Source organism: Amblyomma mixtum, chromosome 8, assembly GCF_055824585.1.
Source record: "Amblyomma mixtum isolate Tamu chromosome 8, ASM5582458v1, whole genome shotgun sequence".
Taxonomy (NCBI): domain Eukaryota; kingdom Metazoa; phylum Arthropoda; class Arachnida; order Ixodida; family Ixodidae; genus Amblyomma; species Amblyomma mixtum.
This window is the reverse complement of record NC_143019.1, coordinates 120,771,758-120,793,942: the sequence shown is the minus strand read 5'-3', so window position 1 is coordinate 120,793,942 and position 22,185 is coordinate 120,771,758. Positions and strand designations below refer to the sequence as shown.

At 49.3% G+C, this 22,185-nt stretch overlaps 1 protein-coding gene and 1 long non-coding RNA gene across 2 annotated transcripts in view; one reads left to right on the top strand and one right to left on the bottom strand.

Annotated features, from left to right (window-relative positions):
- Positions 1–358, bottom strand: part of LOC149334137 (cytosol aminopeptidase-like) — a 39,767-nt gene extending 39,409 nt beyond the window's left edge. Inside the window, exon 1 of the mRNA XM_089555030.1 lies at positions 48–358. Within this exon, the coding sequence (XP_089411156.1) occupies positions 48–152 (105 nt within the window). The 5' untranslated portion in view covers positions 153–358. The remainder of the gene's footprint in view (positions 1–47) is intronic.
- The window catches only part of LOC149334136 (uncharacterized), a 34,556-nt gene that overhangs the window by 1,727 nt on the left and 10,644 nt on the right, over positions 1–22,185 (top strand). The gene's annotated exons all lie outside the window — the stretch shown is intronic.

Below are 22,185 nucleotides of genomic sequence, written 5' to 3'. Positions count from 1 at the left end.
CTGCAGAATTCGCGCAGGTAGCAATGGGAATGATTTGTAATGGGTACCTTAGCGGCCATGGCAAGGCTTCTCCGGTGAGCAGGGCCAAGTGCCGAGAGGACGATTGGGTTCGACTTGGTGCAGGCTGCCGAGATCGCACGCAAGGAGAGCATTTATCGTCGACGACCCCGTATCTTCGAGTATGCGTTGCTGACGCTAAGCGATCGGTGCACGGGAGAACGCCCGCAGGTGCTGATAGGAAATCAGTTACGGTGTTGTGTTTTCTAACTTTAGAAGAAAGTAAACCCCTTCCGTGCACGCGATCCCTGTTGCGGCCCGACAACACGCTCGGGGTCGCCGGAACCGGAATGCAATGTCGCGTGGCTAATATTCATGGCTGCCACTGTGACTTGTTAGTGGATTTTTTCACTTTCGGTTTTGTTTTCAGCAAGTCGTCAGCGCCCAGATATCTTAGCTGTTGCGTCGCGCAGAGTAAATCGAAAAAAAAAAATTCCTTCAGCCTAACCACCTGCTTTTTCGAGCTCAAATTTGGCATAAAGCTGATATTTCGTAGTTAGCTGTGTTTTAAACTTCATTTCGGTAGGGTACTTGCCTAAAGAGTCATCACAGGGCAAGTGCGGTTGCTTCCTCTTGATTTGGACTAGGATGCCAATAACCCGCGTTTGTTCCTTGGCCCATTTCGCCTTCTTCCTGTGTCTTAACATTACACCTATTACTTACACATTACACATTTTCCTTTCCATATTTCACTGCGTTGTCCTTAACTTACGTTGTCTCCTTGCATGACACCCTTCCGTATTAGAATTTTATTGCTGACTTTATGTAGGGCTACGGTTGCTGTGCAGCCGTTCTAGTTATCTTTCAGTGTTTTTCAGATATCTTCCAGTGCTTGCCTAATTAGGTGAGAATTAATCGATAATCTCATCGGCTGCGGTGAAGGCGGACCAAAACAGCCAGACGCAGGTTTCCACAGCATTACCGGTAACGCCTTTGCGCCCACCGGAGGAACGAGCGCTCTACCTTTGAGACTGCGACAAAGAACAAGTGGGGGAAGCGGCTGCATGCATGGTTGGTTTAAAAGTGCTTTCGCCAGCTTTCTCGACTAATGTATAAAAACTGAGCGCAGAAAACATTGTTTGCACGCGAGTCTCCTCCTCCCCGCACCTCGCCTTTCTCCCAGCAGCAATATTCCCGCGACGTCACATTGGGCATGGTTTTTTTTAAATGAACGATGGCGATAATCAGCCTTCGATTCAAGCTGATCACGCTTTTGACGGAGGAAGCCATCCCTTCGATCCCAGGTGGAAATTTTTTATGTGGGACCACTTAAAGAGGGTTATGGTCAGGGACTACTCGGCAAAGTGGGACCACTTGACAAACAGGACCATTTGGAACTAGCCAGAAAAGTGGTTTATGGGGACATTTAACATTCCAAAGCGACTCATGCTATGAGGGACGCCGCAGTAAAGGGCAACGAAAATTTCGACCACCTGGGGTTCTTTAACGTGCACTGCCATCGCACAGTACACGGGCCTCTAGAATTTCGCCTCTATCGAAATTCGACCTCCGCGGCCACGATCAAACCCGCGTCTTTAGATCAGCATGCCGAGCGCAATAACCACTGAGCCACCGCGGCGGCTCAGTGGTTATGGAAATTTGGTTATAGAAAAATTGGAAATTTTAGAACTAATTTCAGATGGTCCCAACTGGCATTTTAAATATGTTCTAATTGCGCCTTAATCAGCTTACATATTATTAAGGGGCAAAAGGAAAACTGATTTTGGAGGACTGCAGGGCGGCGCTGAGCCTGATGCCAACGTTTTGACAGGAGAATTGAAACTGAGAATTGCACACGCTGTCTGGAAATACATACACACACTCACAAGCATACATCACACACAAGAAAAACATTAATAACATTAGCTCACGCATACGCATACAAAGCAAACACTTCTGCTCCCACTACTTATGCGGCTCATGCTGGGGTCAGTGGCGCTTGCCTATTGAGCGCAGTTATTTCATATAATTTCGACCGCAGTGATTGAGCAAATGATGAATACAATTTAGTTGGCTAAGCTCCTGACAGCTCTTATTTTAAGAGTCGTATTATAGTTATGCCTTGTTTTGGATCGTGGTTCCGCTCGATGCCCCGCTGTGGCCGCTTGCAGTCTAGTGGTCCCACTTTGCAAACCACTTGCTTTCAAATTGCACCCCTTGATAGCAAGTGGGACCACTTGTAAAAACCACTTGCTTAAATGGCACCACTTGAAAGCAAGTGGGACCATTTTAAAACCCATTGCATTGAAGTGGCACCACTTTAAAGCAAGTGGGACCATTTGTAATCCCACTTCATATTTTCACTTCGGATGACATCCATGGAGCAGATGTTGCCCTTAGTGTCCTGGATGAACAAGTGAGCGTCCCACCCCGATGAAACATCATATGGTCACCGTAGATGCCACGGATGCCAAGAACGGAAGCCAGATCTCATCGAGGGGAACACGGAGTTGCTTCTAGAGCGAGAAATTGTCATCGCAAAAGGCATTGAACATTTTCGCAATGGCCAAGCTGAAGTGCTGCTGACTTCAGCGAAGAATACCGGCACCCTGGTGAAAATCTTTCCCAGGCCAAGTGGTTTATGGAACAATTTCCAGCTGGTTCCAGTTGGAACCAACTGGAACCCAGATGGTTCCAACTGGAACCCACTGGAATTGTTCCATAAGCCAGTTGGGCCAGAAAAGATTTTCGCCAGGGCACGTTAACAAAGGAACGAAGACTGCTTTCTTCGACGAACTATCTGACGTTCGCGACTCCCTAGCCCTCTCCGATCGAGTCCCCGGCGATTCACCTAATGAAGATCACAAGCACGTCTTAAATATCAGCCCAGCCCTGCCCCGGAACAACAAGACCAGATCCGCAATCTGCTTCCAAGCTACAGCGCGTGCTTCTCGTCATCGTCTAAGGTCCGACAAACGCATTTCCAAGCATCGCATTGTAACCGACCAGCACGCCCGACCTCTGCCAGAGCCCCTGCCGAGTGTCGCCGCGAGAACGACGAGCCATCCGGGACCAAGTGGAACAAATGCTTCGCGACGACGCCATGCAGCCATCGAAGAGCCCCTGGGCGGCACCAGCTTTTCTAGTCAGGAAGACGGCGCACTTCGATTGTGCGTTGATTACCGCCGCTTGAACATCACAGAGAAGGACGTCTATCTCCTCCCCCAATCGAGGACACACTGGACCAGCTGTGCAACACCAAGTATTTCTCATCGATGGACCTCAAGGGCGATTTCTGGTATATTGAGGTCGGTAAAAGAGATCACGAGAAGGCCGCATTCAACACTCCGGATAATCTCTCCGAGTTCAAGGTGATGCCGTTTGGTCTCTGTTCCGCACCATCGACATTTCAGCGAGTAATGGATACAGTGCTGGCAGGCCTGTAGAGGCAAATTAGTCTGGTAAATTTATATGCCGTCGTTGTCTTCCCCTCATACTTTAAAGGGCTTCGAAAAGTACTTTACGCTACCCAAGTAACCACAGATATCCGTCGTACGTCCGAGCTAGATCCTAATGTCCTGAGCCGAGGTCGGACGTCCGTCGGACATACAATCGCAATTCGGCTTTGGATATCCTTTTCCGTACGTACGTCGAAGGTACGGACTGTGTCCACTTTTGTATATCCGCATGAGAGACCGAGTATTTTCCCAGGCCATGAATATGGACATTTTTTTTTCACAGAAAATTCGCGCCTTTCATGTATGTATACTGTGTATACTATGCAGTTTGCTTTTGTAGCCGCGAGAGGCTTATTCCGCAAAATTTTTTCAAGAAATTATTTGCATCACTTGGAGGGTTTGACGCGAATACGTTTGTAAATTGGTGCGATTCCACTCCTACCTGCAGTGCAAGAGCCGCCAAAGAGAATTTATTTAAGGGGAGAAGCAGGTGTTGCAGAATTTTGCAGCAACTCAATGACATGGTTTCATATTTAGAAAACTCCAAATTAGTGGAGTTGTGCGACATGTCCACCGTTTTGCTAGCTAAACTTGCCGTTGAAACGATTCGTAAGTATCAAAACTCCCGCGCATTCTGATATAATCATTATAGACGTCAGTTCGCGGTCAGTCCAATCCAAACCATCAGTACGGCTCTGTCGGCTCCGTTGTGCTCTGTTGGCTTGTTGCGTAGTGTTGTGGTGCTTTATAGGTCTGTTGTTATAATGCGTGGTTTTGTTCGGTCTGTGGACGAAAGTACTATAACTTCAGCAATTCGAAAGATACAGGAAGCACCTGAAGCTCCTCTGGAACGCTGGAATGCCGTACTGCATCGACCTTGGTTTAAAGAAGGCTTAGTGCACATGCGATTGCCTATGTAGGTACAGACGCCCACAGACTTAACACATAGAGTTAATATAACCAACTACTTAACACGAATGACGGAAAGCCACGACTGCCGTCAGCGCCACGAAGCGATAGTCATTGGTGCGAGAGAATGCTCTCGGTATGTTTGCGGTGGTTGACGGCAGCTGGTGCGCAGCTCGCTTGTACTGCTTTTCCGCTTGTGCCTGATTGCCGCGTGGACAGCGCGCTCGTCACGGGGGCGTTTACGCGCTTTTTGCTCGCCGATTCGGCCTCCACGGTATAGTGCCTAGAATATACTGGCTAGTGTGCGCAGCGCGCGTGTTTCGTACGGGAGGGCGAGGCCCCCGCCGCGATGCCTGCGCGGAGAGGCCGCAAGGGGCGCTGCCGGTCGGGTGGGTGCGCGAAAGCCGCCGAACTCCCGTCGTCTGCTGTCGCGCCGATACCGCAGCCTCGCGCGATTGCTCGTGTGAAATCAATGTTTGACAGGCATCATCTCTTGAATTGTGAAGCTGGAAGACGCTAAACGTGAGCAAAAACATCCTGAAATGGTAAAGGCTAAGCGGAAATGCAAAGAGAGGACGTGTTTTGTTCCGTTGTGTCGAAGCGGTTATCGGTCTAACGAAGAAAAGGCGTCTTTGTTCACTGCACCGGCGGACCCAGCACGGCTTGCTGAATGGGCAAATGAGATCAAGAGGACAGACAGAAGGCTGACACCGAAGGCTGTCGTATGCGAAAAACATTTCAAGAACGAATGCATCGAAAGATCTTTTAAGATCACGGTGAACGGCGTCGTGAATGAACTCGCCCGAATGAAGCCACGCCTGAAGCCCGATGCTGTCCCTACAGTATTCGAAAATTATCCACCTCATCTTGTAGGTACCTAAAAAGACGGTGAAAAGGAAGGTGCGAAACATTTGCGACTAAGGACCGGCCCCTAAACAACGGAAGCGAAATGTCGAGCTGGTGGATCCCGAGTTGTTCTCTGCAGTCGACGGTGATATGATGCGCGGTTTGACTCTCATTGCGTCGCTCGTGGAGGCGCATCAGAGAAACTCCAGAAGCGTTCCGATTCCGAGCAGACAGACATTGCTACAGGACCGGTGTGTGATAACGAAGCGATACTGCAGTGTCCGTGCGCAAGTGATGTTCGGCACCCGTTCGATGGAATTCTGATTCCGATGACATGGATTAAGTTGCCTGCTGCGTCGAATGGCGCTTTAACTTATGCCTGTTGCGAGACCGAAGCTGGTGACTTCTCGAAACTATTCATCGAAAGAATGGTGACTTTTGGAAAGCCTTTGCGTGAGCACGGTTCTGTAATTGCCACGATTTACTTCCGAGGAAGAGAAAAGCAAATGCGCGTGCTTACAGCCCGCCATGAGACAGAGACACTAATCAAAGAAATGGCTCTGCGTGGCCTCTGTAATGGATGTGGCATGATTCCTGTTGCAGGCAAGCACACTTGATACAGAAGTATGTACTTTGCAGAAAGATGCTTGCTGACCACCGATGGAAAAGGAGAGTCATGCTTGCACTGCAAATATTTACGGAAGCTCTCGCAGAACAACATGTACAGAAGAAAAAAAGACGAAAGGTCCTTGCAGTGACAAAAAAAAATCAAGAATTTTTCTTGTGCTTTGAGAAAGACAAAGAAAAGCGCGGCCAATGCTCAGCAGCATGTGACTCAAAAGAAGGAGCAAAACAATGCACTGAGCGAAGAAGCACTCGAGACAAAAATACAGTCACTCCCAAAGAAGCAGCAGTTAGCTGTGAGAGCTTGTTTCCTGGCTGCAAGACGAGAGTCTCTGAGAGGCATGCCTTATGAAGATGCCTGGATTGTGGAATGTTTGCTAATGAGGATGCGGAGCCCAAGGCTCTACGAGCACCTTCGGAAGCAGAGCATTATGATTTTGCCTGGGCGAAAATGCTTGCAAAAATATCTGCAACGATTTAAGGGTGGCTTTGGTCTGAACACGAAGGTTTTTGAGGCTTTAAGCGAAAAGACCAAAAGCATGGACCTGTTCAGCCGTAATCGTAACAAGTTCTCTTTACTTGGAACTTTTAAAATTTATATAAATTATAGGCTGCAATGGATTCATAATAGCGTAGTGTTTTATCTGTTTCCGTACTAATATAATCAAAAGCTGTAAGTTTGATATCCTGCCGCTGTCGGCAAATATAAAATGCGCTGCTCTATCACACTCAGAGTTAATTTGTGTAGGTGAAGCCTACACAGTATCTATCTGTTGCTGGCTATCTGTGACAGTGTCTGTCTGTTGTCACTACAATTGAATACGCGCTTTTTCGTACTTTTTGTTGGCCAAAAAGCATTACCCCACTCGCACTTCCCCTTTGATTAAGCATGCTGCATTCATTCTATTAAACCGAATTGTGTGTTTTGTGAAACGTGTTTTTTTTTTAGTTTGAATTCTATCACCCGCTTACGCTCGCGTGTGCTTACATTTGGTTAGCGTTTGGTTGGCGCGACGCGTGCGAGAAACCGGCTCGCCCCGCCGCGCGCGCTCACCCTACACCCTCTCGCACCACAGCGCCGCTATGCGGCTGCCGCGGCAGGCATCACCTTGGGTGCCACCGCGCCGCCCGCGCTCAGCACACTAGCCAGTATATTCTAGGCACCACGGCCCCGGCAACGCTCTTTCCAGTTTTCTTATCGCGGCAACCAGGAATTGCCCGCTAAGCTGCCGCGGTTAGCACCTCCTATCGTGCATGCGCATGGAGCAATGCAAAGAGGGAAAGCAGCTGGTGAGGATCAGGTAACAGCAGATTTGTTGAAGGACGGAGGAGAGATTGTGCTACAAAAACTAGCCACCCTGTATACGCAATGCCTTGTGACCTCGAGAGTACCAGAAGCTTGGAAGAATTAACGCTAACATTATCTTAATTCATAAGAAAGGAGACGTCAAGGACTTGAAGAATTGCAGACCAATCAGCTTATTGTCCGTTGCCTACAAGGTATTTACTAAGGTAATCGCTAATAGAGTCAGGACAACCTTGGACTTTAGTCAACCAAATGATCAGGCAGGCTTTCGTAAAGGATACTGGACAATAAATCACATTCACACTATCAATCAGGTGATAGAGAAATGCGCAGAATATAACCAACCCCTATATATAGCCTTCATTGATTACGAGAAAGCATTTGACTCAGTGGAAACCTCAGCTGTCATGCAGGCATTGCGGAATCAGGGTGTAGAAGAGTGCTATGTGAAAATATTGGAAGATATTTATAACGATTGCACAGCTACTATAGTTCTCCATAAAGTCAGCAATAAAATTCCAATACGGAAAGGTGTCAGGCAGGGAGACACGATCTCGCCAATGCTCTTCACTGCCTGCTTACAGGAGGTATTCCGGGGTCTGGAATGGGAACAGTTGGGGATAAGAGTTAATGGAGAATACCTGAGTAATTTGCGATTCGCTGATGACATTGCCTTGCTAAGCCACTCAGGACAAGAACTGCAAAGCATGATCAATCAGTTAGACAGGCAGAGCAGAACGGTGGGGCTAAGAATTAACATGCAGAAAACCAAAGTAATGTTCAACAGCCTAGCAAGGGAACAGCAGTTTGCCATTGGTAGCGAGGTGCTGGAAGTAGTAAGAGAATATGTCTACTTAGGGCAGGTAGTGACCGCAGATCCGGATCATGAGAGGGAAATAACTAGAAGAATAAGAATGGGGTGGAGCGCATATGGCAGGTTCTCTCAGATCATGAATGGTAGCTTACCAATATCCCTGAAGAGAAAAGTATACAACAGCTGTATCCTACCGGTACTCACCTATGGGGCAGAAACGTGGAGGCTAACAAAGAGGGTTCAGCTTAAGCTGAGAACAACGCAGCGAGCTATGGAAAGGAAAGTGATAGGTGTAACGATAAGAGATCGAAAGCGGGCGGAGTGGGTGAGGGAACAAACGCGGGTTAATGACATCTTAGTTGAAATCAAGAGAAAGAAATGGGCTTGGGCAGGGCATGTAATGCGAAGGCAAGATAACCGCTGGTCCTTAAGGGTAACGGAGTGGATTCCAAGAGAAAGCAAACGTAGCAGGGGACGACAGAAAGTTAGGTGGGCGGATGAGATTAAGAAGTTTGCGGGGATACAGTGGCGGCAACTGACAAAGGACAGGGTTAATTGGAGAGACATGGGAGAGGCCTTTGCCCTGCAGTGGGTGTAGTCAGGCTGATGATGATGATGATGATGATCGCGCATGCGCGCCCATTACCGGGCCGGTAACACTTTACGGAAACTCTTCAGCTTTGCGGAGAGAGTTAGCGTTCGCTTGTAAACAAACATGGCGGCGCCCTGCTCGCCCGCTTCGGAATAAATGCATGTGACCGCTGGATTCTTTGATGCGACAGCTCACTCAAATGGTAGCGGTTCGCTTTTATTTCGCATACTCTCACCCATACGTCGAGGTTTAAGTGACAACTAGCCCATGTTGTTGAGATAATTCTGTGATTTTCGAGCACTTAAGCCTAACTATCTGCGTCGCAAATTTTCCTTCCTCCAAGCGAGTAGCCAAGGATGCAACAACACTGTAGCTTTTGTGCCAGCTTTAACATTTTTCTCTCTATTTTCATAGTTTTCTTCCTGGAAAAACAAAAACATTCTGGTAATGCTTGTCATATTCACCACTAAATTCAGAAAAAAAAAAATGTTTCTCCAGTCCAGAGTTCAAGCGCTTTGACTTACTGTCACCAGATGGCGCCACTATGTTTACATCCAAGTCGTGCATCCAAACATCCAAAGAAGCGACGTTGCGCACGGCAAACAGAAGGTGTTGTAGCTGCGTTTTTACAGCATTCGCAACGCAGTAAGCGCAGCGTACACAAGCTTAGTGCGTTCTGTGTAATAAACTTGTCTACTGGTCAGGGTACTTTTGAAGCCACTGAGCCGGCCGTTAGCAGAAAAATAGTGAGCACGTCTTTATATACAGAGAAAAACATGATTAAAGAGCATGTAGCACCTCACTGCAAAGAAATGCTTTCAATGCATGCGTATTTCTGTTTGTAATTAATGCTGGGGCTTCTACCATCATCATCATTCGTTTTCGCCTTACGGCATGGAGGAAGGAAAGAAAGGAGAGGCCCTGACGTCTTTTTTTGTGAAGCCGCCCCGCAACCAGAAGTTGGCTCGGCTCTCCTCACTATCTTCTTTCTCCACCGAGCTATGACCGAGCTACGGGGCGGGAATCGCGCGCGGCTCGCAAGCGCTTCGTAAAAGAAAGGTATAAAAAAAACCGCGCCGCTTGCCGCTACACTCCTACACCTCCCTCCCCTCAAACACGCACCTAGACACAGACCGGCGCACAGGTGCGGTGAACCTTTTCCGACGCCAGGCGAAGAAAGACGACATTGCACGCCGCTTATAGCTCAGCTCACCATTCTCCTCGGGCTACCGTCCGCCGTGTGGCCTTCGAAACGCAGCTCAGCATCGCCGAGAGCGGCTTCATGTTTCTGTGCTGTTTGGTGACGTGCGAAAATTCGCTGATCAAAACAATCAACGCTTCTTCGCGTGTCGAAGCGCGATTCCGGAGTGCCACCTTTTCGCGAGATTCATTTCAATGCATCGATCGCTCCGCGTAACGACACCAAGTTTGACGAACAAAATATCAAATGAGCGGTTATTTGCCGCACTTAAAAGCAATCCTAGATGCGTGCGTAACGTCACGACACCAGGCATGTAGACTTTAACACGCAAGGCCGAACACACCGTGCCGAAAGCCCATCCACCGCCACCGAGAAACACTCGGGCCCCTAGCAACAACGACGCTAGCGACGCCGTACGCCGTTGCTAGTGGCCCGAGTTCTCTTAGCAACAACGAAAACGTTGCTAGTGGCCCGACTTTTTAAGCCTAATTTTTGACGTCACTTCCGCCACATTCTTGTCAATGCATTGGGAATGCCATGGAGGAAGGAAAAAGAGAGGAGAGGCCCTTTCCACACAACACCATGGGAGAAAAATGTGGAGGAAATCACGTGGTTTTTTTCGCGATCGGGAGGCCACCTAGTCCGGGCAGCTTAGCAACGGCGTCGTAGTTGCTGCTTGCAAGCCGGGCGGTAGCAGACGACCGCGGCGTAGCAGTTGTGGTGCGGCGTACTTTTCTCAACTGCTCGAGTTTGTTTTTGATCGTGCTCACAAGCTTACGTTGGCGCCGTTCACTCATATCTCAGGCGGAATTCGCTGCAAAACTCTCGTTGTTGCGTGCATTGATTTCAACGCGCTCGACCACGATCGCACGGGCATTTCGTCAACTGCGTGACTGCTCGGAGCCGTCGGGAGACCATTGCTGCTTACTGAGGAGCACTCGCGCTGTTCGTTCACCAGTGATTCAATACGCCGTGCGCTAGAGAGGTCGTCGGCGTATTGCGCGGACGTTTCGCGTCCTGTGCGTGCAGTGTGCGTGTGCCATTCGCGCTCCCGTTTCCATCGGCAGTGAAACCTCGTTGCTATTAGGCGTGCTCTTGCAACGCTCTAGTGATCGTCACTGGTGTTAGTGTAACTATTTTAGTTTTTCGCGATTGCGCTTGTGTGAGCAGCGGGGGCCATGACATGGGTGGAGGGCGATATTTTAAAGGAAGCCGCTGCGCTCGCTTTGCATGCTTGCACGCCCCTGTTATACGCCGCCGGTAAAAATGAAAAGATACCTGCGCTTAAACAATACCTTAGAGATTTTTTTTTCTTTAATAAAGGCGAAGGGTTAGTTTTGTTCGCTGCAATATCTACATAAAGATACGAATGCACACAGGATGCCGAGAACTTCATTTGTAAAAAATATTTATTTTCTCACAAAAAACAACTCGCACGAAAAAACGTGGCTATTTACAATTCACATCATATACAACAACACAAAAGCTTCTGCTCTATAACAAAGTCATCAACTGCAAACAAATGACATTTGTCAAAACTTCAACCCCACATGCAAACCTGCGCTCGGCTGCAGGTCCTTTAAAAAAAAGCACTTTTTATTTTCGCGATACATTCATTTGAGGAGAATGCAAAAGGATGAAAAAGTAAACTGACGTTAAAAGGTCTGTTAATATTGGGGTGAACTGTGCCTGGAATTAAAAGGAGTGCCATACGCCGTGCGAGTGTGAAGAATAAATGGGCACTCTTATTTTCGTTTCCACATTTACTATATCAATGCAATGTGTGTGTGTGGGGGGGGGGGGAGGATGTAGAGCTCGGAAAATTTTGGGGGGATGTTCTGACACCGAAACACCTCCCTGGCTACGCCCCTGGCGACTACAACTGGGGCTCACCGATGGTGCCGATGTACAACTGGGGCAGGTTAATCAGAAAAAAAAGTCGTAACTCATATATATATGCACACACATACACATGTGAAAAGGTCACCTGTCAGAGCACATGTACCATGAGCACGAAGAATGAAACGCCAGAAGCAACACTAGCTATATGAGACAGATATACACAAAACTTCACTGACAGCTGTCAGCGGCAATGAAAAATGGCCAAGAAAGTAACAGGATCGCGGCTAATTTCGAACGCTGAGCTAAACAAGCAAGTATACTAGTTTCATCGAATGCAGCCTTCAACTTCAGAGTCCCAGGGACGGGCGTTGCCAGAGGGGGGGGGGGGGCACCGCAGTAATTGAAAGCGAAGGTCACTTCCCGCGCTTGCAAGAGCTGAGATAAGTATTTTTCTCGGCTGCTACTAATTGTGACCAGGGCCGAGCAGTTGGAGACGGCGCGGAGACGACGCAGTACGAAGCAGTAACTGAAAGTAGCCGCCTGTCTCACACAGGTATTTCCGCTTTATTAACTTTTACGCTGACGAACACCGGCATAGGGCGCCCTAAACCGGTCGGCAAGCAGCCAAGCGCCACCAGCGCGGGGATCTGTGCCCATCTGTGCACGCTCCTTCGTTGGCTTTGAAACGCGCGCGCAGTAATCGAAGGCGGGACTTACGCGATGACGTCAGCCCGGACAAGATGGCGCCGAGTTGATTTCCGGCTTCACAAAATGTCACGTGACGGCCTCTCCTCTTTTTTTTCCTTCCTCCATGGGGAATGCCAACGTTTCTAGATAAAGACAGTTGGGAAACTTCGCCGGCGAGCCATGGAGCAGAGCGGCCCCACGCGATCGCCGTCTAGGCGGTGGCGCTGCGGTCGCTTTAGGATGAGCGCGTCGTCTGCTACTCCCAGTTCAACGTTTTTAGATAATATAATCAACATAAAGTACGAGGAGGCAATCGGCACGTCATGTTTCTCTAAACCGCGGAAAGAAGGGCTTCCAATTTTTTCCGATATTTACAGCCAAAAGCTCAACCTCGAGCATCCTTACCTCACGTACCCCAGACGTAGAGCGCAATGGGCGCAATGCAATGAGCCAATGGGCGCCGCGGCGGTGAAGAGAAATCGTGGCCTCTGAGATCAAGCGCGATGTTAAAGTACCGATGCATGAGGTGGTCACGGAGGCCATAGAAAACAAACGCGGTACTCCCACCACCCAAGAGATGGCGCTCGCATCTCTTTGAGATGAAATCGGCGACAGAAAGGGGCCGCATACCCGGACAGAGTTTTCCAACTGTCTTTATCTAGAAACGTTGGGGAATACGAAGGCACGAGACTAAAATCCGCCCGATACGAAGTGCCTCTCCTTAGTTTTCCTTCCTCCATGCCTTACGGTAACTTGTTACGGGAGAGACCGGAGAGACGATATGCTAAAGCGTCTTCTAGCGTGCGCAGCGCTAACCGGAAACTCCGGCGTCCGGTAACACGGTAAACGGTAACGTAAACACGGTAACGATATGCTATAACTCTCTATTATCTCGCATCCGATGACTCGCTTCATGTCGCTGACGGCAGTTCAGGCCACGCATTCCGTCATTCGTGTTAAGTCTGTGGGCGTCTGTATGTATACAGCACACTTCTTGGAACTTGCTTTTAGGACAATGCAGCATGATCATATAACATTCGTTCGCAGGGGAGTGGGAGCAGTTAGCGCTAGGCGATGGCTTCCACAAATGTGTGTTGTTCTTACGCTTTCGGGAGCCTACTTCACAAAGCTGCTGAGCCCTCAACTCGCGCGGCTAATTCCCACTCCTCTGCAAAGTTGTGCGACGGAGTATTTTCGTATCTTGTTAATTTTAAGGCATCGCTAGGTTTACTGTTCCTATATAAAGAGTGCCAACACGCGAAAGCTAGACGATAGGGAGCACGTGTAGTTCGCAGTGGTTCGCAACGGAAGCTTTGCGGCTTTCTGTGCACAGTCACGTACAGTGGTGCGCAGGTTAGTGCCTTAAGGACGTGAATGGATGGTTGTGAAACGTAAAACCATCAGAGTAAATAAAGAACAGCTACACTGTCAAATATGGTGTGGAAAAGTGAGAGCTGTTATTGCCTTATACTTGTTCAGGTGTTTGTTAAACTGCATTTTCTCTTATACTTGCAGCATTAAACACTTCTATTAATTGATTCCAATGTTATTACTTAGGCTACTGCATTGTGCCATTTGTTTCACATTACTAATGTTTGTCGCTTTCTTTTTTTTTCAAAAATCCTGTAGGTGGGAAGGTTATGGATGTATGTTCAAAGCTTGTCACATTTGAATAGTCAGATTTAAGATATTTTACGAATATAACCCATTGCTCTGCTGATGTATCAACGACAATAAAATTGCACGTTAAAGAACCCCAGGTGGTCGAAATTTGCGGAGCCCTCCACTACGGCGTCTCTCATAGCTTTAGTCGCTTTGGGACGTTAAACCCCATAAACCAAACCAAACCAAACCAAACCAAAATGTGCCTTCTGTGCGTCAAATTGTTTTTCGTTTTATTGTATCGCACGGAGTGAAAAAAGCACGCATGTACCATATATGCGAATATTCGAGAAAGATCCGCCGATGGACGTACTCAACTGGACGTCCGTCGGCGGGCGAAATGTATACCTTTGACCGCCAATCGGACGGCCGACGGAAGTCCACCGGCTGTTTGCGGATGTTCAGCGGACGTGCGGTACATCCGAAACAGACCTCTGTCGGCTGTCCGAAGGATATCGGTGGTTGCTTGGGTATCAAGTCGTCCGGCCTAACCTTGAAAGCAGAGAAGTGCCACTTTGCCTGTGAAGACCTGCTGTTTCTAAGTCACATCGTTAGCAAGGAGGAAGTAGGCCCAGACCAGCAGAAAACAGTCGCTATCGCACTGTTTCCGCCGCCGGCCAATAACAAAGCTATGCGCAGATTCCTTGGACTGTACGCGTATTACCAACGATTTATCGAAAACTTTTCACACATCGCCAAGCCTGACTCAACTGACAAATGCAGACGTGCCATTTAAATGGGAAGCGCCGGAAGCGGAAGCCTTCAAGGAATTTCGGCGTCGTTTTACAGTCCCCATCGATCCTCGCGCACGTCGATGAAAAGATGAAAACGTCCAGACTGAAGTTCATAGCAACGCATGCAGCGTGGGCCTAGGCGCCATCCTCGTTTAGAAAACAGATGGACTGAAGAAAGTAAGCGCATACGCTACCTGTTCCCTGTTCAAGGCCGAGGCTAACTGTTCGGCAAATGAGAAGGAGTATCTTGCCATCATCTGGGCTACGTCGAAATTCCGCCCCTACCTGTACGGTCGACTGTTCAAGGTGGTCAGCAATCACCATGCACTGTGCTGTCTTGCCGATTTGAAGGACCCCTCGAGCCACCTCGCTCGATAGAGCTTGCGCTCCAGGGAGTTTGACGTCACCGTCATTTACAAGTCCGGACGCAAACACTTGACGCCGACTGCCAGTCACGAGTCCCTGTAGACGCACCGCCGCCGGTCGAAGATGAGGATGCCTTCCTGGGACCAATCAGCTCCAGCTCTTTTGCTCAGCAGCAACGCTCGGACACTGTTCTCAAACGCCTCATTGAGTACTTGGAAGGCAAGGTTTCTTCACCCCCGCCTCGTTCAAGCGTGGATTTCTTCATTTTGTGTACGGAATGGTGTTCTCGTGAAGAAGAACTTCGCAGCGAACAAAACAGCCTACCTCCTTGTTGTACCTGCCAGTCCTCTTATTCCTCCTCCTCCTCCTCCGCAAAGTTCTACAGGCTTCACACGGCAAGCCGACCGCTGGGCATCTCGGGTTTTCTCGCACCCTCCGCCGCATTCAATACAAGTATTACTGGCCCTGACTATCTGCCAATGCCGCACATTAGGTGAAAACCTGCCGAGACTGTCAGCGACGAAAGATCCCTCCCACCCGACCAGCAGGATTTCTGAACCCTATTGAATCCCCTCAAGGCCCTTTCCGCAGATCGGCATGGACCTGCTTGGCCCTTTACCGAAGTTAACGTCTGGAATAAAGTGGGCCTCATAGCGACAGACTACCTGATCCGCTACGCCGAGGCAAAAGCCCAACCGAACGGAACAGCAGTAGAAGTCGCCAAATTATTCGTGGAGTGCATTCTTCTGAGGCACGGCTCCCCCGATGTGCTCATCACTGACAGAGGAACAGCATTCACGGCGAAACTGACGCAAGCCATCCAGCGCTACAGCCAAACAATCCACCGGAGGCGAACTGCGTACCATCCGCAGACCAATGGACTGACGGAGCGCCTGAACGAAATCATGACATGCTCGTCATATATGTCGATACATGGCGATCATGTACGGGACGTCATCCTGCCTTACATCGTCTTTGCCTACAACACCGCAGTGCAGGAGACCTCCCAGATGACGCCTTTTAGTCTCGTCCATGGCAGGGAAGCCACGTTACCAACGTTACCGAGAAAGATAACGTCGATGTCGCCGCCTACCTTCAGCGCGCAGAGGACCCTAAGACCTGCCAGATTACGGATCGAAGACCAGCAGCGGGCCGACGCCAGACGCTAAAACCTTCGAAGACGCAACGCGGAATACAAGCCTGGAGATCGAGTCTGTGTTTGGACGCCCATTTGCCGCCGCGGATTGAAACGGAAAATTGATTTTCAGGAATGGAAATGACGCTGTAACTGTCTCGCATATCTCGGTAGACACCAGAACCGCGCCGTAAGGGAAGAGCTAAAGGAGAGAATGAAAGAAGAAAGGAAGAAAGAGGTGCCCTAGAAGAGATCTAAGCATAAACATAAACTAAGTGTACTGAACACTGACCCTGCAGTTCTTAACTGGATCCGCGAATTTCCTTCCGGTGTTGAATTTTTCCACATTAATGACGCTGATTCCTCTGGTGTACCACTTGGTTCTGGGGTTCCTCAAAGATCAGCGCTTGGTACACTTGCCTTTTTATTGCGAAAGCAATACTGCTCGAGGTTTCCGCTCTTGGCCGTCGTCCCGGAGAATCCACCATTGACCTTTAGCGTGACCAGCGTGACCTATGTGTGACGTCATACCAGCTGTGGAAAAGCGGGGCCCCAACTGGGCTCGTCGCGATCGTCCCAGAGAATCCTCTATGCCGCAGCTGCGCGCCGGTGCCGCGAGGGGCGCTCGCTGTACGTGACGTCATGCCAGCTGTGGAAAAGCGGCCCCCCCAACTGGGCTCGTCGCGATCGTCCCAGCGAATCCTCTATGCCGCAGCTGCGCGCCGGTGCCGCGAGGGGCGCTCGCTGTACGTGACGTCATGCCAGCTGTGGAAAAGCGGCCCCCCCAACTGGGCTCGTCGCGATCGTCCCAGCGAATCCTCTATGCCGCAGCTGCGCGCCGGTGTTGCGAGGGGCGCTCGTGTACGTGACGTCATGCCAGCTGTGGAAAAGCGGCCCCCCCAACTCGGCTCGTCGCGATCGTCCCAGCGAATCCTCTATGCCGCAGCTGCGCGCCGGTGTTGCGAGGGGCGCTCGCTGTACGTGACGTCATGCCAGCTGTGGAAAAGCGGCCCCCCAACTCGGCTCGTCGCGATCGTCCCAGCGAATCCTCTATGCCGCAGCTGCGCGCCGGTGTTGCGAGGGGCGCTCGCTGTACGTGACGTCATGCCAGCTGTGGAAAAGCGGCCCCCCCAACTCGGCTCGTCGCGATCGTCCCAGCGAATCCTCTATGCCGCAGCTGCGCGCCGGTGTTGCGAGGGGCGCTCGCTGTACGTGACGTCATGCCAGCTGTGGAAAAGCGGCCCCCCCAACTCGGCTCGTCGCGATCGTCCCAGCGAATCCTCTATGCCGCAGCTGCGCGCCGGTGTTGCGAGGGGCGCTCGCTGTACGTGACGTCATGCCAGCTGTGGAAAAGCGGCCCCCCCAACTCGGCTCGTCGCGATCGTCCCAGCGAATCCTCTATGCCGCAGCTGCGCGCCGGTGTTGCGAGGGGCGCTCGCTGTACGTGACGTCATGCCAGCTGTGGAAAAGCGGCCCCCCCAACTCGGCTCGTCGCGATCGTCCCAGCGAATCCTCTATGCCGCAGCTGCGCGCCGGTGTTGCGAGGGGCGCTCGCTGTACGTGACGTCATGCCAGCTGTGGAAAAGCGGCCCCCCCAACTCGGCTCGTCGCGATCGTCCCAGCGAATCCTCTATGCCGCAGCTGCGCGCCGGTGTTGCGAGGGGCGCTCGCTGTACGTGACGTCATGCCAGCTGTGGAAAAGCGGCCCCCCCAACTCGGCTCGTCGCGATCGTCCCAGCGAATCCTCTATGCCGCAGCTGCGCGCCGGTGTTGCGAGGGGCGCTCGCTGTACGTGACGTCATGCCAGCTGTGGAAAAGCGGCCCCCCCAACTCGGCTCGTCGCGATCGTCCCAGCGAATCCTCTATGCCGCAGCTGCGCGCCGGTGCCGCGAGGGGCGCTCGCTGTACGTGACGTCATGCCAGCTGTGGAAAAGCGGCCCCCCCAACTCGGCTCGTCGCGATCGTCCCAGCGAATCCTCCACGCACCGCTGCCGTGGGGGTGGCGCTCGCTCCACGTGACCAGCCAAACCAGGCGCAGCAACCCAGGTAGCACACGGCAGCGGGCCAATATTGGAAATCCACTGGCAAAGCGTGGCCCTAACTAGGCCCAGAGTTGCCAGTGAGCATCCGATATTGGTTGTGCCACTCCTTAGCACATCCAACAATGGCCCTGGTTGTCCGTCGCTTTACCAGTATTGGCTGAGCCGTAATTAGATCCTGGCTATCATGGGCCAGGTTACCCAGGATTGCCCCACTGTTTGCCATTGCTGGCTGTGCCATCATCGAATCCTGGCTATCATGGGCCATGTTAGCCAGTGTTGTTCCACTCTTTGCCAGAATTGGCTATGCCATTTCCGGGAGCTGGCTATATTGGCCTAGGATTGCCACCGCTTATCCAGTGTTCAAAGTATACTGGCAAACGTTGGTAAACATTGTGTCATCCATTAAAATGGGTTCAAAATTATTTTTATTGTCGAGTACCATATCGGCTGTTCATAATTTTCGAACGCGCTAAAACATGCGAGTTCAAAGATTTGGTTTTATTTATTATTATATTTTAACCGAACACTTTTGCAGTTTGTGAGCAAAGCTACTCATGATTCCGTTGGAAAAGCTGCACTCTGGTTGCGCAGTGAGCAGCAATAATACGTTTAGCAGAATTGCGATCGAAGTCCTGTTGATCAGAATTAACGTTCTGATTACACCCGAGACGCCTTCAACAAAAATTGTCAACAGGCGCCTTCAACAAAAATCAAATAAGTTTGATTTGATTAAATTTTTGGAATAAAAAAATCGCTTTTTTTTATTCGCTCTAGGAATTCACTGCCGCAGTGCGCAGCTGGTGTCTGCTTCATGGAGATCGCGATACAAACGTAATAGATTAGCGCAAGTGCATTCGCTAAACCGAAATTGTGCTCAGTTTTGGCAACGTCCAGAAACGAAGCAGTCGCCTCGTAATTTCGAATTATGCGTTGCGCTCGTGAAATATTAGGCGGGTGCTTCATAAACGCACGCGGACACATGCTAAGCGATTCCTACGCTTCCCTACCTAGTGCCCTGTGATCGCGCCTTTCCCGTGTTTTCTGATTTGCTATTTCCTTCCTTTTCTGCATATCGTAGTGTTGGAAATTGTTGTTTTTGACCATTTTATTCTTCTGTTGCGTAATTTGCATTGGGGGCAATATAGCTCTTGCTCACGTCCTTGCATATTTACTCGCAAGTTTTTTTTTTCTTTCGAACAAGACCTTTATTGATGAAAACCATCGAAAGTAGTTGCGAACCACAATTCAACATGCCTTTGTTTGTTTTTGCTTTTTTTGCGCGAAACTTCCACACCAACAAACAATTTGAGGATTCCTCGACGACCACTGAATAAATGGACTGACAACTGGCGTTAGACGCATGTTAACCTAGCTTGTTTGGCGTATGTACGGTACATGAAACTATGAAAGAGCACGCATTCTGCTTGCATATTTTTTTTGCTTTATATTTTTGTTATTATGTGGTAAAATTTTAAGCTATCTTGAACTAACAGAAGCCACATCATACGGCCCCACAAAATACGCGAGTGTCTGAACTCGTTTTGGCGAAATTCATCTTGAAGCTCCAAGTTTTTCACTTCAAAATTTTCGGGCTTTTGCTGCAGCTTTGTAGCAATACTTTGACGCTTCCGTGTTTCCCATCCACTTGTTCCTTGTAGGTATTGCTTTCCGTACTGCCTGTGGCCATGTGACTCATTCTCCAAAAATTCCAAACCCTTTTCACGTGTTTTGGCCGCTTTCCCTCTCTCTTTCAAGTCTTCCCATATCTCCCTACCTGTTCTCCCGGCCGCGCCCTTTTTTTAGGTAGCGGGCTAACCCCCCCCCCCCCCCCCCCCACCCCGCGAAGCGCTTTTTTTTCTTTTTGGTTGTCACTTCCTCAAAGCTATTTTCCCTCGCGCGCAGCTACGCGCTTCGCTGTTCGTGCACCCTTCCACGATCTCCCTGTCTCCACCTTTCAGCTCGAGAACTTTTCTCGGAACCACAAAACCTGTGTAAAGGAAAACGACTCTCTCCCATCCAGCCAACCCCCCCCCCCCCCTCCCCCCACCATCGTCTCCACTGCTCGTCTTGAAACCGCGCGACGCATCACAATAAAACATTCTTGACTCCACGGCGGAGCCCAACCACGTGCACAACCAACACGACGAAAATGCATGCACACTCGAGCTAGCACCGTTCATAGTCTGTGCACGCGAAAAGCCACGCTCATATATTAGGAGAGCTCCGACGCTGTTCGTACCGCCTGCAAGATCTTATTTGTAAGTACTAAAACTCTTTTATCTTGATATACGTCTGGAAGTTAAAGTGGTTTTTGTAGTAAACGTTGATTTGACTACATGCGCCTTTATTTTTTTCGGCAGGAAAACAGAGCGAGCCAATAAGCACGAGGACGACTTCTGTGTACCCACTCTCATTGCGAAATGGCTTGCTTGACGTCGTGCGCAGTGGAATTGTGGCCGAATGGTGAGAATTTAATTTTTCGTCTTTGGTGAGATGAACTCACTGAAGATTCACTACTTTGGCTAACAGCGGGTTTGAACTCATATGACCTGATATGGGATGCATTCGGGAATATGTCCTTTACCGCTTATGCACGACGGAAATCAGAACCGTTTAATTAATTTTTCACTGCAGACCAGTTGGTAAGAATATGTGTAATACTTCCGTACTGCCTTCTACACTTGCAGACTCAATAGAAAATCCGCAATTTCTGGTTAAAGCTTTTGCCCAAGTTCTCTCGCAATGAAAAAGGGCATTGCTCTGGACTATCAGACTAGTATTTTTGTGTGGTTTGCAAGTCGCAGTTTCGAATCCAATTATAGCATGCATGCGAAGCGACTAAGGTAAAACAAAGGTGCCCTGAGTTCCTTGCGTTCAGCGTATTTCGCAAAAAATCGCGAGCCGTATTTTTAACCCTATTAAAAAAAAAACTAATCAAAAATGTTGTTTTGACGTCCATGTGGAAGAGACGCTACAACCTGTGCATATTTACTTGAATAAAAAATTAGCTCGCAATTTAGAGATACGAGTTATGATATTAAAACAAAATAATACATTAATCTGTTTTCAATATCACATTAATTTGCTTATCTCGCATTGAATATATTTACTGGGAGTGCGACACGACGCATTGGACTAAATTAAACCATTTGGTATAAGGGAAGTTTAGTAAATTAAATTCCACTTTGTGCAACTAATGTAGTGCTGGTTCTTAAGAATAAATTTAAAATTATCCTGTAAAATATGTTGCTAGTGTCTTCACGATGACTGTGTTTCACAAAATTCGGTGTTATTTAATCATTTTTGTTTTTGTTCTGTGATGGCCATAATTCAACTTACCATGACATAATGCATCTCGATCGTTGCAGGCTTGGCGCATCGTGAGGCCATCGTGCAAGAGCTGGACGAGGAATTTGTTTGAATGCAGTCCAGCAGCCCTCTTGCAAGTGGAGTGCAACGATTACTTCGGATATGACTGATCAGTTCACTGGAGGACAGCTCCGTTGAGCATTTTATGGATCAGCTTGCCCAGATGCTTTGCCCAACCTGATCGGCACGCACCAAACTTGAAAATAAATTGTTTTCCCACAGCCTCTACCACCATGCTCTTGGGCCCCCTTTCTTTACTCCCCAGGGTGGCTGGTGGTAGCGCAAACCATCCTGTGCGGGCTAAAAGCGTGATTCTTGTAACTCAAAGCAATAAACGGGTCTTTTTTCTGGAATTCTTTCGCACCCTTTATTATGAATATTTGCTAGGTAGAATGGTATGTACATCCATCCACAGTGCCGGTCATTGGCTAGTGGGTTAATTGCATGTGCCAGCGTTCGAAAGCTGGATGCCATTATTCGAAAGCTGGAAACCATTATTCGAAAGCTGGATGCCATTATTCGAAAGCTGGAAACCATTATTCGAAAGCTGGCTACCAATGTTTGAAAGTTCGATACCAGTATGAGACCCTTGCTGGCCCAT